Below are 16,690 nucleotides of genomic sequence, written 5' to 3' on the forward strand. Positions count from 1 at the left end.
ATATTAGATATAAGATTATCGTTTTTTATACATGAAGTATCGTTTTTTCTTAGTTATAATAGTAACTAAAAAAACTATACTTAATAGGAATGAGTTATAAGAAGTATCAAATCACCATCACATAATTTTACACTTTTAGAGTACAAGTTACACTTTTACTTATATTTAATTTTCTAAAAATAGAGTGTTTAATAATTAATATGAATTAAAAAGTCATTCGAAATTTAAATATCAGTTCCATATTATATAATATATATTATTTACATACACTACGGGTATTTTTATTTTACTGCAACACTGACAACGTTATGCCATAAGTTAAAGTGAGATACAAACATGAAAATATGAAAGAGACAGACAACTATTAGGGTGAGCTGGCCAGCGGACCGTCATATTACATATCTACTGATTGTTTTCTAGGCGAGTTTTGTGCAATTGTTTATTATCTATTAACAAAACAATCTGGTATTTGTTTAAAAATGCAAATAAAATGCATAAAGTATTAAACAAATATGAAATATCTGGTGTTTAACAACAATTCCCGTACAAAAATAGCGTCTGCAATCAACTATAAAAAATAACTGTCTTTTAAAGTATGCCAAAAATCTTTGTTAAATCTTTAAAATTTTGTGAAGAAAACATTAAAAGATATTTTTTAAATAGTTGCTGGCCACCCTACTCCACTTTGCGCGGCAGCGGTCAGAAGGCGGGGCTTATCGGCAAACTCGCGTCGAGGCTAGCTTCACTGTCAATTCGAGAGCTGCGAAGAGTACGCTCGCGTCTATTACGTGGTGTGTTTATAGTGAAGTGGATTTTGTGATGAGATTATCGAATGTCGTGAAGTGAAAGATAGTGTTGTTTTTATGACGAAGTGTAACTTAAGTGTCCAAAACAATGGTAATGTTAAAATTCAAGTGATTGTTCAAAATGTGCGAAGCACCGTTTTGTGCAAAATTGATTTTTGCCACGTAGTGACGCAAACGGGTAATGATTCCTAATGTGGAGTTTGAAGCAAGATGGTTAGAGAGACTCGGCATCTGTGGGTTGGAAACTTACCCGATAACATTCGTGAAGACCGAATAAGGGAGCACTTCAAACGGTAATATATTGTTTGTTTTTAATTCTATTTCAGGGATATTTTCGTCGTATTCAGACTTATTTGTATAACTATATTGTACATTATTTACAACATAATAATAAGATGTACCGAAAAGAGACCAGATCAAAGTCTGTTTTGTGTATAATTTCAGTGCTTGTTATTATGTATGTGTTTGTCTAAACCTGTGTTGAAAGACTGATATTTTCCTATAATTTAGTCTACAGCGTATGAGAAACCTTAATGTTTGCATCTTCTACCCTACTGCTGTTATGAATACTGTAATTGTAAAATAAACAAAGCATTGTACCAAGCGTCGTCGAGCTGCGTCTCCTTCCGTTGACTACCTACACACGTACCTCGCCTCGCCGGGCGGCGGTCGACACGGCATGTCAATGACGACATCTTGCAACGTCGCAATGGCCAAGACAAGTCGCTTTTCACAGAAGTAACTGACTTGTATAGTGGTGAAGCGTAGGCGTGTCAATAATATGCGGATTGATTAAATTTTATTTCTGCTCTACTGCCTGGTTGTAGGGTTTGTGATTGTGTACATGTTTAACTAGCCAAATATTGATATGCCTATTATCTTTAATTTTTTAAAGTCAAATGTAATTTAAAATCGATAACAAGTGGACGTCTTGGTTTAATAGGCTGTTTACAATTATCTACCTTCCTATTTATAAAATACAGTATTACGTATATACCTATTACCCAACGTAATACTTATATCGAATTCATTTCATATCTACTTACTCCACACTATCACTTATTGTTGTACATAACATAATAAATTGGTACTAATGTTTATTTTAATCAACAAATAATTAAGTTGATATCTAGCACACCCTTAATTTTATATGTAGAATGGCTATGAATCAGTACTTAATACGAAAATTTTTAATCATGCTTTTTGTAATTACCTCAATTTGACTGTGCTTAAATTAAGCCATTGAGATTGTAATCTTAGCCTGTACCAAGCCACTATTTAATAGTGTGCAACGTTAAGTAGTGCAACTTAATACAGTACCATGTTAAATAAAATTCCTAGTTCTATCGTTTATTTATATCTATTCATTATTATAAAAACCAATAACAGTAAGCAGTGGTTTTTAACCGTAAAGTGTAAGGCTTACAAACTCAAGGTTACGCAAAAATATTGTAAAATGGTAATTTTATTTGTGTGTTAGTCGATATATTACAGTTTCAGGTATATGATGAATATCAAATTCACCAATGGCACTAATACTAGTCCTTGCTTTTGATCCTCTTGTAAAAATATGCATTTATTTTTACAAGATTTTTTATTAAAGTTGAACCAACATCATCTAGAAGTATTTTAAATTTCAAGTTTGTCTAATCTGACATATAGCGCAGTGTCAGACGGACGTAGAGACCAAGAAAGTCGCACCATAATTGCTGAGTTTTACGTTTTTGACTACGAACATAAATAAGAGCTTATTTTGTTATTATAGTATCTTCTAAAAACAAATTATATAATTTTTCACCAATCATTTGATTACTAACTTTTTGATATAAAATAAAATACATCTTGGGCTATAATATTCCCATTGAAAAGTATTCATATAATTATAAATAATTATACATATGAGAAATCCGATATATTCGTTTATGCTAAAATTAATGAATCTATGTACAGTTGTACACTATCCATTGCTTCATGCTGAGTAAAAAGTTTTCATTACTGTAGACTCCATAGTAAATGAACAATTTTCAATATTACCAAATTATTACTCATAATTTGTATGTATTTGTGTACATACAATACATATTGTTAATATTTAGGACTAAAATATCAGGCCTCTTGATACGTGACGAAGTCATCATGAATTGGCTATAATTAGGATGGTTCACATTCATACATTCATGTTAGGTGCCAATACTCCCGTGTCCCTCTTGGATTGTGTATGCCATGGTGAGCTAACTGAGCTGACCTGACATAATTCTTGTCTTCCACTGGTGCCTCAACAACTCACAACATACTGTTAGCGCAGGCGCGATTCGATGATCATCAGTAAAATAAAAACTAGTGCAGTGGGACACAGTGGCGAAAATAAGTCCTGAAAAAAAATGGGAACAGTATTGTCGGCCTACTTTGTCTTGCATTTAAGTTAAATATCCTAAACTCATAATGAAAAATTACACAAACAAAGATTTGAAACTTTGTATAACAGGAAGATTCTACTATAATGAGAGATAAATCACACACGTTGCGCGTCGTCTGAGTATTGACTTAATGCTTTATTATGTCGTATAACTAGGTTCTGTCGCAATTATGGAAGAGGATATCGTGAAATTACATACCTACGTAAGTTCGTTTATTTACATATCCTAATACACATGAAACACTGAGTGAGTTCAAAAATACGAGATATTTGACTGCATTGACAAAAGGATTCATAGTCTTTTATTAATTTCAAATATTACTAACATCCATAAGATATAATGGGTAATTAATATTTTTTAGATATTTAACTTATGCTGGCAAAGTATCGATGTGATATAGTTAAATTGTTTTAAATTTAATGGTAAGATTTTCAAATTCATAATATTAATCTTTCGGCGGCGTGTAATTTTTTTAATACTAGTGCAATTCTGCTAGCTAGAATCTTAAATTTAATCTTAAAATTTAGTTAATCAACTGAATCAATCGGTTATTATTATACTTAATAATAATAATCAATATCTATCTTTGAAAATAATAGCGTTCAATAGTGTATATTTGTAACATATTAAAAATATCGAAAATTGCTTGTCTGATCAACTAACGCTAGGCTAGGTCGTTTCTTAAATAATCGTATATTGAGTAATAGCCTTTATTCAATTAAGTAGAAATTCGTAATAAAAACAATGGAATTGTAAAAGGCAGATCAATAGCCTTTATTTAAGTAATTCAAGTAAGTAGTAATTCGTAATAAAAATAATGGAATTGTAAAAGGTAGATCTAAAATATATTGTGATATCATATTGTAAACTTTAATGCGTCTTCCCATAAATTACTTATTAAGTATATGTAAAAAAAAATTTTATTTTTGAATGTGATAATTGGCTTGGTCGCTATACTTCTTTGTGATTCTTTTGTGAGGTTTTGTTATATTTTTAGTTTGCAGACATTGCTAGTAGCTGTATTTACTTATAGATGACAGTAATGTTGAATAGTAATGTTAAAGGTAGACTAGACTGCGTGAAGAAAAGTCGTCCGTGTGAATAACTCAGTCTTGCCTATTTCAGCTGCTAAGCTGGTTACTCTGTAATATATGTTTCTGTTAAAGGGCGAGGCAGTGAAATTACCGGATTAGAGGCATATCATGTTAGTTCACTCCTGTGAACTTGGCACACGATATTCAAAAATCGATTTTTTTATTAAGAGTTTTGACATCCTTTTGAATAGTTCTAGAGTTCTTTATAATCATTTTAAATAGTTCCGATATTTAATTTTAAAAAATCGGAAAATAATTATTTCACAGGAAAAATCACTTTTTAAATAGTTCCTAGATAAAACAAAAATTTAACGTTTTAAAGTTAAAAATCGATAATTTGGAAAATAATTATTTCACAGGAAAAAGTTACTAGACTTTTCGATAGAACTCAGGTAGCGCTACCCAGAACTCCGATCAGATCGGCTAGAACTCGTAATTTTTTTTTTGTATATTTATATTTTGCAATAACTTGCAAAATAATTCTTTTCCAGGAAAAAGTTATGAAGCTTTTCTGTAGAACTCGGAGAAAGCTGCCCAGAACTATTATCAGATCGGCTAGAACTCGCGTCGGAAATTGCTCTTTTCTTATATGAATTATAATTGGGACGCGGCGAAACTGCAAAAATCAATTTTTGCGTTTTAATCGCTAGAACTATTGATATAACTGATAGAGAACTGTAGAACTATTGTAAAGCAAGCTAGAACACCGAAGAAATTTGTGATGTTCGTGATTTCGTGCGCTGCGTGAAATTTTTAAATTTGTTGTTTTTTTAATTTAAACATCGGAACTATTTAAAATGATTATAAAGAACTCTAGAAATATTCAAAAGGATGTCAGAATCTTAAAAAAAAAAAAGTCGATTTTTGAATATCGTGTGCCAAGTTCACAGGAGTTCACAGTACAGGGGCCATTCATGAAAACATGGTGTCTGTTGTGCTGTTCATGTAGGCGACTAATTGCTATTTATCAATAGGTTGCGTATCAGCCTTTTAGCTATTCCTATAACATATAATGTGCATATAGTGACAGAAACAATTTTGTATAGTGCTACGAAATTGTTTAATTTCATGGCGAGTACAATACGCCATAATGTAATGAGAAAAGGCATTACATGATAATGGTGATAAAGTAATGTACAAAACATTACCAATAAATGATGATGGATAACGGCGATGATGTGAAATACTTTATTACATATATCAAAATGATAGTAACGTATCGTAGACGGAGATGTTCAAACTAAGGTTTACAATGACAATGGTAATTACGGATTAACATTTTGTAATTTATACGTACTGGCCACTGGGCTTATTTACAAATGTGTTTGGACAAACTTAAAATTGTCAAGCCTGGAATGTGTCATGTTTATTAAAGGCAAATATAAAGTAATAATACTACAAATAATTTATTCTTGAAGATATTACAAAGAGAACATCATCTGCTAACTACTACCATGTATTAGTCGGTAGCTATATAAATAAGCAAATACATTTAGTGTGTAAATGTAACGTAACGAATGATGACTTATCATTTATTATATTTTGCAGTTAAATTGTGGTAAACAGTTAGTTGACACTGAATTATGCACTACACGCGAATTTGTGGTTTATGAAATGTATCCATTTATAATATAAATTGATATTTATTGTGGTGCCTTTTAGTGTTAACTTTCGCATCGTTTTTAAAACAGCAGCGTCCAAGCGGCAATAGAATCGGGCAGTTATGCCCCGCCACGCTTTTGCAATGTTGCGCTCCAAAAGCAGCATAGGTGCGCGGGCGGGGGACGCCGTAAGGTCATTGAACTCCGCTACGAGCAAAAATAACTGGCAAGAAGCTATAGTTTATAATTTAAAATGTCTGTCTTTATGACATGTTTCGAACAAAACCAGTCAGTAAAGAATAAAATGTTGTATACCCGTGTTGAGCAGTTACACGTTTCTTGTTTTCGCCAACATAAACTCCGGTTTTCATAACGTTTGATTTGTACTAGCAGTCGTACAATCTATTTTAAAATTAGATGGTATTATGAAATTTTATTAACTACCCAATTATCTAGCGGTGATCTACGAAAAGTATATTTTTCCTTACATATCTAGCTTATCGAAACGAATATTTTTTTTTTGTAATATTTCTCTTATTTACGTTACGATTTCGTTTATTTACGAGTAAAAAGCTATTTCGCACTTTGTACGCCGAAATTCACTGTACAAAGATATCATGAAAAAACTGTATCAGGGTTCTTTAAAGTTAATGTGCAGACATATTCAAGTTTTCCCGGCTGGGTTCTCGACAATATATAAAAAACTTTGTAAAAGTAAATGTTCGTGATTCTTATTGACGGATGTCGTGTAAAAACATCACTAGACGTCGTTAGACGTCAAAAGATGCAATAATTTGAAATTGTTTTATATTAGACAATCACTACACACTATCAGATACACCGCGTGGTAATGCTGCATTAATGCTTTGATTGATTAGATGTTTAGTGTTGTATCTGATACTATTTATACTCATGGCTGGATACGAGGGCCGTGTAATTCGGGGCAAGATCACGAAATACTACACAAATCAGGCAAAAATAAATGAATATACGTTTCATTTTATTTACTTGTCCAAATTGCAGGTTTGTCTGTAGAGTATCAAAATCTTATCGCCGTTGCTTTAGTTGGGCTTAGACAAATTGGATCAGCTAGTACAATAATTAACCAACAAAAATGTAATAAGAAAACCAAATAGCACATGTAACAGTAAAATAATCATAATTATCAGCATCTAACAGAAATAAAATGTATGATTTTTTATTTATTATTATTACTATTTTACGTATTGATGTAAAATAATAATAAACATATTCTATATTAATTTTCATTACGTTGTCGACTTATGTGATACATTAGTGTCTTTCAAATATAAAATATTGCATTCAGGTTACTGTTTTAATAATTACTTTATGCTACTTGAAACACAGATCATCCTTCGATAATTACTGTTAAATATTTAGTATACAATGTCCCACTGAAATAAATGTAGATAAAGTATGTATATTACTTACATTCGTATTTTTTAAATAAAAGTATATATTTTTAATAATCTTTTGATGGTAATAGGACCTGGAAGAAATTGTGAAGATTATTAAAAATTATCTACCTGTACAAGACTTATCAAGTTTATGTCACGAATTTCCGGAATTAACATTTTGAATACAAATAACCGTAAAGAGCATCGAAACGCAGCGCAACACGGCTGAACGAATTGCTGCACCTCAAGGTGCCGTGCCTCATGCGTCGTAATGCTCTTCATATACAATTCATATAAGCAGTAGTGAAATACCACAACGCATAGTAACTACTACGCATCGGTTACAAATGCGAGTATCGAGATGCTATTTCAAGTTGCGGTCATCAAATTGCCGCAGCCCAACACAACGCTTGCTTCGAGAAGTTTTTTACAAAATGTATGTAAGCTGTAATAAAATGATAATGCACGCCAACACATCACAACGCAAGTATCCAGAGAGTTACCTTTAGCGTATTATTAAATATACTGGGTTGTAAGTATCTCAGACAAAAATATATTTTTTTTGTACTGGCTATGAAACTATATTAGTTGCTTGCTTGTCTGTGTGCGTATTAAGTTTTGTGTTTAAGATGTTATAAATATTTATTAGTTAAAGCATCTTTAAATACTTTTTTATTTGTTTGTACGGACTTTGCTAATGCAATCTATGCTATTATATAAATGAAAATATATTAACTTCGTTATTCAATGGTCATTTTAAGTTTAAAAATTACGATTTTGGAGTTTTGACATTAATTTTTATTAATTTCTTAGGAATGGATCGTACCTAATAGACGTAAGTGTAGTTTTATATCATAAGTAGGATACAGATTTCAAAGTTCCATATCGGTGTTTCAGCATATGAATAACACGAAGAACTTAATATACGTGTCATTAAGTTGTCATTTATCTTATTTTAAACTTAACTATTGTCTTCACATTATTGCTGTACTGTAAACTAAAATTTATAATTTGATTGGCGATATATATGTAAACTCCAAACAGTTGTTTCTGTAAAAGTAATGTGAGTTAATTAATATTCAACTATAATTTTATTGGTGACTATGGAATGGAATAGTAGGGTGCGCTATTCCATAGCCTGCGTTGGTCTAGCACCAGTTTACCATCATGTCATATTCACCATAATGGTTTCCAGATGTGAAGGTCGAGCGTATTTTTTTCAATGAATGTATGTTGGATGAATCATGTGGTACTCTCTTGCTTTAACGCTATACGCTGACTGGTCACCACGTTAAGGATGATAACGTCAGGTATACTTAAATTCAAATTAAAAAATCATTTATCCATGTAGGACATTTTAGCCGCTTATGAACGTCAAGTTTTTAAATTATATTTTTTTTTCCTACCGTCTTGTTCGGTATATAGATCCAATTGAGAAGAACTGGCAAGAAACTCAATTGAATTATTTTTTCTTTAAAATCCAGTTTATTTACAATGCATAGATATTTATATAGGTGTCTATGTCTAACATTAAATGGAAATCCCGAACATGAAAATTATTAATTTAATGATGCTAATACAAAAACCTCGTACAAATCACCTTTGATATGAGAACATTTTCGTCCTTTTACAATTCTATGAGACCCATCTACGACATTCCGTCAAAATACGATAATGTACATTACATAAAAAACTCAAATTGAGCTAATATACGAGATCTAAACGCCTAAAGGCCTTATTACAAAAAGATAAACCTGGTTTAGCACTAGTAATAAACCATTCACCAATGTATTCCTTATTACAAAATGAAGTTTATCTCTAAATCGTGATTCGTCTATGGTCTAAAGTTAGACCTGCGATGCCCCTAGTTTAACAGTGGTCTAAATGCAAAAAATCAAACTCCATTTTAAAAATTGTATTTTAAGTGTGTCGAAAAATATTTTAACTAAATTAAAAATATATTAACTAAAAATATTTAAAGCTAATTTTACGATAATAAAAATATATAAAAGACGGTATTTGTTATTTTTTCACTCATTTGACTTTGAAGTAGTCACCATTCGCATCGATCCAATAAAAATATCCCGCCGTTCCTTTTCTCCGTATAGGACTCCTACTTGTAACTTAAAACTGATTTTCAGCCTAATAGTACATTAAAAAATATTATATATTAATGAAATAGTTATAATGAAGACATAGATAAATGGAAATAAATTTATTTTTAGTTTATACATTTTTTTTTGAAGTAATACTATATTTGATCTTTTCAGTTTTCTGGTAAAACGGAACGTAATTGTATGCTAACAGACATGAGTGACTGATTTCTGTATGTAATACATAATGAACGATTTAACTGTAGTACTAAGTAGTCCTCTGTTAGATCTGGATTCGTAATAATGTTAGGTTTATTCCAAGTATTAACTTTAGGAATGGTTTAAACCTCGACCATTTAGACCACGTTTCGTCCGAGTTTTAACAGATTTTTTGTAATAAGACCGTAAATGTTTTAGGATGGCAACCCGGGGTAGCGCTCTTTTATTGTCTTCCCATAATAAAAAAAATCCCATCCACTCCATCAGCAGGCCTTTCTTGATTTTAAAGTACAAATTTTCTATCTGACGCAAGATATACTATGCTTTTATTATTTTAATGGCCTATATGGGCTTACTATAACTTTTAATATAATTAAATTTATAGTTATACATTGAGCCAAAACCAATTAATAAAATTCATATATCTCCTTATTCAAATACGCAATATTTATTATATATCGATCCACCCGTACAACTAGCAACCAACTGATAATGTACACTCGCCATACAGCTCTATTCGCTAGTCGCCTTGGGTTATGTATACGTAGTTGTGTAGGTAGGTAGTGGCGCCCGATGAGAGCTGGCAACGCCGCACGTTTGAGTTTAGTGTACGGGTCGGTCGGACTGATTCGTATGTACCTACGTACTAGATAAATTATTGTGTAGATATTATAGGCAAGGCACGTATCCGACGCGTAGCGCTGCTGCCCACTCGTTCTTTGGATGATTTTTATATAAATACTACTAGCTTTTTATTGAACAGTATATATATTTATTTTTTAATCTGTTATATTTAAAAATATATCTATTACTCGTAATGTATTTTATTTCCGGACAATATTTTCCATATTGTTATATATATTAGCACGATAATTAATAACCTAAATAATATATTAAAGAAAAATGTTTTATTAAAACGTATTAAAATTGAAATCGTGTTAATTTTTTTACCTGCTGTAGCTTATTGTTACAAACAATATTTATTACAATTACTATTTTTTTTTGTAACAATTTACCTAATGTAGGTAAATTGTTACATTGGTATTAGGTAAAAAAATTTAACAATAAAACTATTGATATCAAATTGAAAAGAAAAAATACGTTTTTAATCTAAATATATTGGTATACACAATAACCACTGTATTATTTAAGTGTATGTATTCTCGACAGAAACTGCAAATGAATAAATATTTTCGAACTAAGGTTTTAATACTATATCTGTCCTGTCCTCAGTTAATATATAAGGCTAACTGAAACTGTAATGATTTTAAAAATTATCATAAATTCGAATTGAAAAAAATAAATGAATGAATATTTTATTATTATTATTATTCTGTTCACTCACGTTACGCGTTTACATCGTCTGTCACATGATCTATATGTATTTTTATCATCGGTATATAAAGTGTGTACCGTAATAAAATTTTTTATTTACATACGTGCGTACTGCGTACCTAATGTTTAAACACTAAAACGTCAAAAATTTAAAGAGATTCATAACAACTACTAAACTTATGGTTTCAATGTTGTTATTGCTAGCTAGATTTTGACGTAAATTTAACTTCATCAACACGAAGAGCACAGTATACAGAGGTTATAGAGATATTACATCGATTATTTTTGAAAATTACTATTTATTGACGAGACTAATAAAAAGCTATATTTTTTTTTTAATAAATTATAGCTTTTTATTAAAGTCTCGTCGATTGCACCTTATAATTGTTATTGATGATCATCTAAAGATTAAAAATAACTTCTATTAATTTAACACGAATTTTCTATGATGTGTAAAAGCAGCAATTGTAGTGCCCATTTTATACTGAAATATTATATTTTTAATAATATAGCAACGATGACTTGATAAAAACTTGCGAAAATGGTGATAAGTCTTAATGTAGCGATACAACAGCGGGCTGCTATCATTATTTTCGTATATCACAACAAGAATAATTACATTTATCTACCTTGCCACATATTAATTCCATCAAGCCATGCTATCCTTATAATGAGAAACGACAAATCAAACTAGATGAAAAACGCCAAAAATGGTATATGCACGATATTTTTGAGGCTTATGTTTTTTTAATTTATTACAAGTAGGGATCATCTTAACTAGGCAGTTAGACGGAATTTTCTATAACTTAGATTTAGTAATAATAATATCAGAAAATAAAACGCATATCTATTTTTACTTTTCAAAGTTATCCTGCTTCCCTAATACTGTGTTCTAAAATGTTAATTAACTTAGGTATTCCTTCGAAAGAAACAATATTTTGTATTTATCTGATAAAAAAAATAAGGACTTATGGAGTGATTTTAGTCATGACAAAGAAATCATGAAATACTTAAAACAATGTATCTAATACTACAACCACATCTGCGAGCCTTTTGCTGTCACTTTACAAGTTTACACTATACCTACTCATAAAGAGGGTATGTCACTTGTAAACCATAATTTAACTTGGACAAGAGTCCCCTTAATCGGACAATAAATCTTGTTTGAAGTGGCTTTACTTGCTTGGTAAGGAAGTATAACAGCGTGATTTTCTCCATATTCTTACAATTTCTTACGATTGGTTCACGATAGTTTAAAACTGCTGATCTAATTACTTATCGTAATTAGACCAGTAGTTTGGCGAATGATATTTATTTTTAATGAATGTGGAAAAAACTTTTCTATTTCGTAATTCATTGATATCACCTGCGTCTCTGGTTGTGTGTGGTTGATATTCGCTTGACATTCGTAAATATAATACATATGAAGTGTCGTGTATAAATAGGACCCCTACATAGTAGAGTCGCAAGTTTGCTTGGTCGCAGGGCGCAGTTGGTATTACGATCGATTCTAGCCGGCCTCCCATGTTACGGCGAGGGTGAGGGAATGGTGCGCAAAGCGGCATTGCGCCGACCGTACCTCGATGACGGGTGGTGTGCTCGCGACGATTCATATATTACATCTTTGTTTGGTACATATGTTCACTACTATACTTGGCAATTATAATCAGTTTAGCTTGGGACTAGATAACGCTGTATGAATTGTCGTGACTAACTTACTATACTTGGCAATTATATATGTTCTAAAATCAGTTTGTTTTATGTCTAGTACTAATAACACAACTTCAGTTTAGCTTGGGACTAGATAGCGCTGTATGAATTGTCGTGACTAACTTCGGTTCGGTCTAAAATTAATATTTTAATTATATAATTTTGTTTATTTTTGTGTTCATTGAGTGCTTAGTGTATTAAGTAAAAATTTTTTTGTGATCTATTGTCATATAATATGTTTAATCTTAACTAAAGAATTTATTTTTTATGTGTATTTCTCTAAGGGTAAGGGTAATAAGGGTGATATTACCTATATTACCTGTTTCAAACAGAGAAATACACATAAAAAATCAGACAAAACGTAATTACCTAAACTAGAGGAAGTTACAAAATAAAAGTATCCTAATAAATTCGAAAACAAGTTTGCTAAGCTTCCACAACTTACTGCTTTATGTCAAAGACCATAAAAATTTTCTACAATGAGCAAATAAACTTCTTAAAATATCTTATGATGTCGTCCATAGGAAGGCAACATTTAACATTGGTCTGGTCTTGTTTAAATAATGATGTTTACACATCAAAGTTATTTAAAAAAGATCTTACAACTCTCAACAAACATCTTACTCCCTATGTGGAATGATTTTAAATACAAAATTGAGAGATGTCTATATCATATAAAGTTTCCAACCTTTTACTTATTTAATAATATTCCGTATTTTCTTAAATTAAGTCATAAAATTTTAATTTTAAAAAAACAAAAAAAAATGTGTTAGTAGTTGGATTATAACGAGGTTGAGATCACCTATATAAGCTATAAGTTAATAAAAAACGTAGTTTAAAAATTAAAACAGTCAAAACAGAAATTATACAATATTACGAGTTTCTAACAGATACTATCGTCTTTAGGCCACTATCGTAATTACAAAGATATTTTTTATATGTGTTATATGTGTAGTCTTACAGTAATAATTAATTTCCTGATTAAATTATTATTAAAAAGCAACGCTTGTTGGTGTTTTATCTCCAAACTTAAAACAAATTATATAAACGACAAAATAGCACAATAGCTGAAGGTATATTAGAAGATTAACATTTTGACAAAAAGGGTCACTACATTGACTTAAATTACACGTTGGGCTAATTTAAGTCAATGTAGTGACCCTTTTTGTCAAAATGTTAATCTTCTAATATACCTTCAGCTATTGTGCTATTTTGTCGTTGTCAAGGAGTATGCAATTAAAGTAGTAATCGTAGTGTTTTCTCTTTACTTCACATTTTTTTGACCTGATGTTGATAATTTCAAATATACATATATATTAATTGCAGTCTACACATATAAGTTAGTACCTGATGAAGGAAACATGCTAAGGCGGGACATCCTAACGGCTATTCTATTTTTTAATATCTTTAAAATTTTTAAAAACAACTAAAGTATTTGCGTTTAAATAAATGTCGACGGTGTTGGTGGTCCAGCGGTAGATATAGCACAGCCCTTGCCTTCGGATGATCGTGTGTTCAGTCCTCTCACAGTTGTAAACATTTGTATTCATGAGTTGATTGTTCGTATTGTTCTTGTTTTCTGTGTATAATACTACTTACATTTAGAAAAGACTGTATTAAAGTATTCTTTATTATTTTATATATTTATGGATTTATGCCAGGCCAAAGTACCACAGATGCCATATTTTCACTGCGTCAGCTGTGTGCAAAATACAGACGTGCTCCCAAGAACATGCACATGGTTTAGTCTCGCTGGAGGCTTGCATCAGGGATCGGCTTTAAGCCCGTACCTCTTTTTGTTGATAATGGATGCCTTGACGTTGGAGATACAAGAAGAGGCATTCTAGTGCATACTATTTGCAGATGACATTGTGCTCGTTGGTGAGGAGGGAGCTGGTATACAGAGTAGATGGAAGCTGGAAAGCGGTGGCTTAAAAATTAGTGATTCCAAAATGTAAATATATGTTTTGTGATTTTGCGGGTCTTTCCGGCTCTGCAGCCATATCACTAAATGGAACTCCATTACCGATCTGTTCCGATTTCCGGTATCTAGGTTCTCTCCTCCAAAGCAATGGTGAATTAGACAGGAATATAAAGCACAGAATTAACGCAGGATGGATGAAGTGGCAGCAGGTTACGGCTACAACGTCTGACTCGCGTGTTCCCCTTAAGCTTAAAGTAAAAATTTACAAGACCATGATCCAGTCTGCTGTTTTATATGGATCAGAGTGCTGGCCCGTAAAGGCGACAAATGAAAGATGACTGCTTGCAACTGAAATGCGAATGTTGAGGTGGATGTGTGGTGCGACAAGAATGGATAAGATAAAGAATGAATACATTAGAGCAAGTATCAAAGAGGCGCCGGGTCGGAGAGGTTGAAGAGTAATCGTCCATACCACGGACATGTAATGCTTAGGAATGAAGATAATATTTTAAGGAAGGTGTTACATATGAATGTGGATGTTTATAAGGGCAGAGGAAGGCCGAAAAGGAGATGGATGGACTGTGTGAAAGATGATATGGTAAGAAAGGAAGTAAATAACGAGATGATTGCAAACAGGGATATTCATCCCTAAAAGAAGGGAAAAACATATAACGCCGACCCCAAATAAATGGGATAAGGAGAAGCAGATGATGATGATGTATTTAAGTATTTTTATTAGTCGTGTAGTACCCATAACGTATAGTTCCGCTTAGCTTGGAACTACATGACGCTATATGAATTGTCCAGTGATATTATTAGTATTTTTGAAAAAATCTGTCTTCCTGATGGAAATAACGCGTATAGACATAAACTCCACCACGGTCATTAGAAAATATGTGACGACCCAGAAACCTCTTATACATGGCCGAGGACTTGTGTTCTGGTACTGTACGCGCTAAATTTACTACCCTAAAATTATTGCTGCACCTGCTCGTATTAGGTATAAAAAAAAATTCTCTATTTATTGCTTTCTCTAATTCAGTAAGCAGTTAATGTATATATATATGTATCAAAGTATATTGATTGCGAGTTGTGAGTTGTTTCGTGATTTTGCCATTTATTGAATTTAAAATTTTCGTGTCAGCAGGTCAATTCTGTAATAGACAGTTAAAGTTAAAAAAAAAACTTGGACTGATCTCAGCTTTTTTATACATTTCAGTTTGAAATTTGTACCCTAAGACATAGTTTGTGCAAAATATAGTTATTTACAAAAGCACAGCAGGCATAATAATTCCGAAAATCTCTTTCGTATTAGTATCACTATAATCTACTTTCCTATATGTAAAATTAACGCTACTAACTTCTATTTTCACAGAATATTGTCAAAAACATACAACGATATTGCCAAATACTAATATTATCTATTTCACAGGCACTTTAAGAAACTAAAAATGGGTTATTATTTGATGCTCCCTTTTTGTAAATGTTAGTCAGACGAATATTTTAAAACGTTATAAACCCTGTATAATTTTGTTAAAAAATAATTTTGAATCATAAAACATATTTCTGTTTTCATCTTTTTATAGAGTAAAATGTTAGTAATAAAATATAATGGAACATTTTATATATTCTATGAGGGTTCGTGTAGTTAGCGGATGGGGTAATATTGGTTAAGATAAGGTGGTGGTGGCGGCTTGGACGTTAGGTGTTGTAACATTATTATGCAACGTGAAAGTTGCTGGCTGCTGACGGGATTTCGGGGTGAGGGCGAGGGCACCACCCAATACAGTATACCGCGGTCCCACCCACTTCCCTCGCTCTATCGACCTGCGCGGGCAACCCGGGCTTCGGCGACCGACACGACCGTGTTGAACTTATATCGTACTACTCATAGCATCTATTAGTCCGTTTCGTAGTCCTAGCCACCGCAATACCCCCTGACTCTACGGAAATAAAAATGCGCATAATATTATGTCGCTTCATTTTAAATAAAAAACTGTTGTATGTGTTATCAATTAATGAATAATTGATACCACATACATTATACTCATTGTCAGAGGTTTGCAGAAAAAA

The 16,690-nt window shown here is 31.8% G+C and overlaps 1 protein-coding gene across 1 annotated transcript in view; it reads left to right on the forward strand.

Annotated features, from left to right (window-relative positions):
- Positions 1-773: 773 nt before the first annotated feature.
- LOC131847112 (protein split ends-like) overlaps positions 774-16,690 on the forward strand; it is a 94,277-nt gene continuing 78,360 nt past the window's right edge. The window contains exon 1 of the mRNA XM_059196579.1: positions 774-1,099. Coding sequence (XP_059052562.1) covers positions 1,017-1,099 — 83 coding nt within the window. The 5' untranslated portion in view covers positions 774-1,016. The remainder of the gene's footprint in view (positions 1,100-16,690) is intronic.

This window comes from Achroia grisella, unplaced genomic scaffold (genome assembly GCF_030625045.1).
Source record: "Achroia grisella isolate CSIRO2021 unplaced genomic scaffold, CSIRO_AGI_Agris_v1 utg516, whole genome shotgun sequence".
Taxonomy (NCBI): domain Eukaryota; kingdom Metazoa; phylum Arthropoda; class Insecta; order Lepidoptera; family Pyralidae; genus Achroia; species Achroia grisella.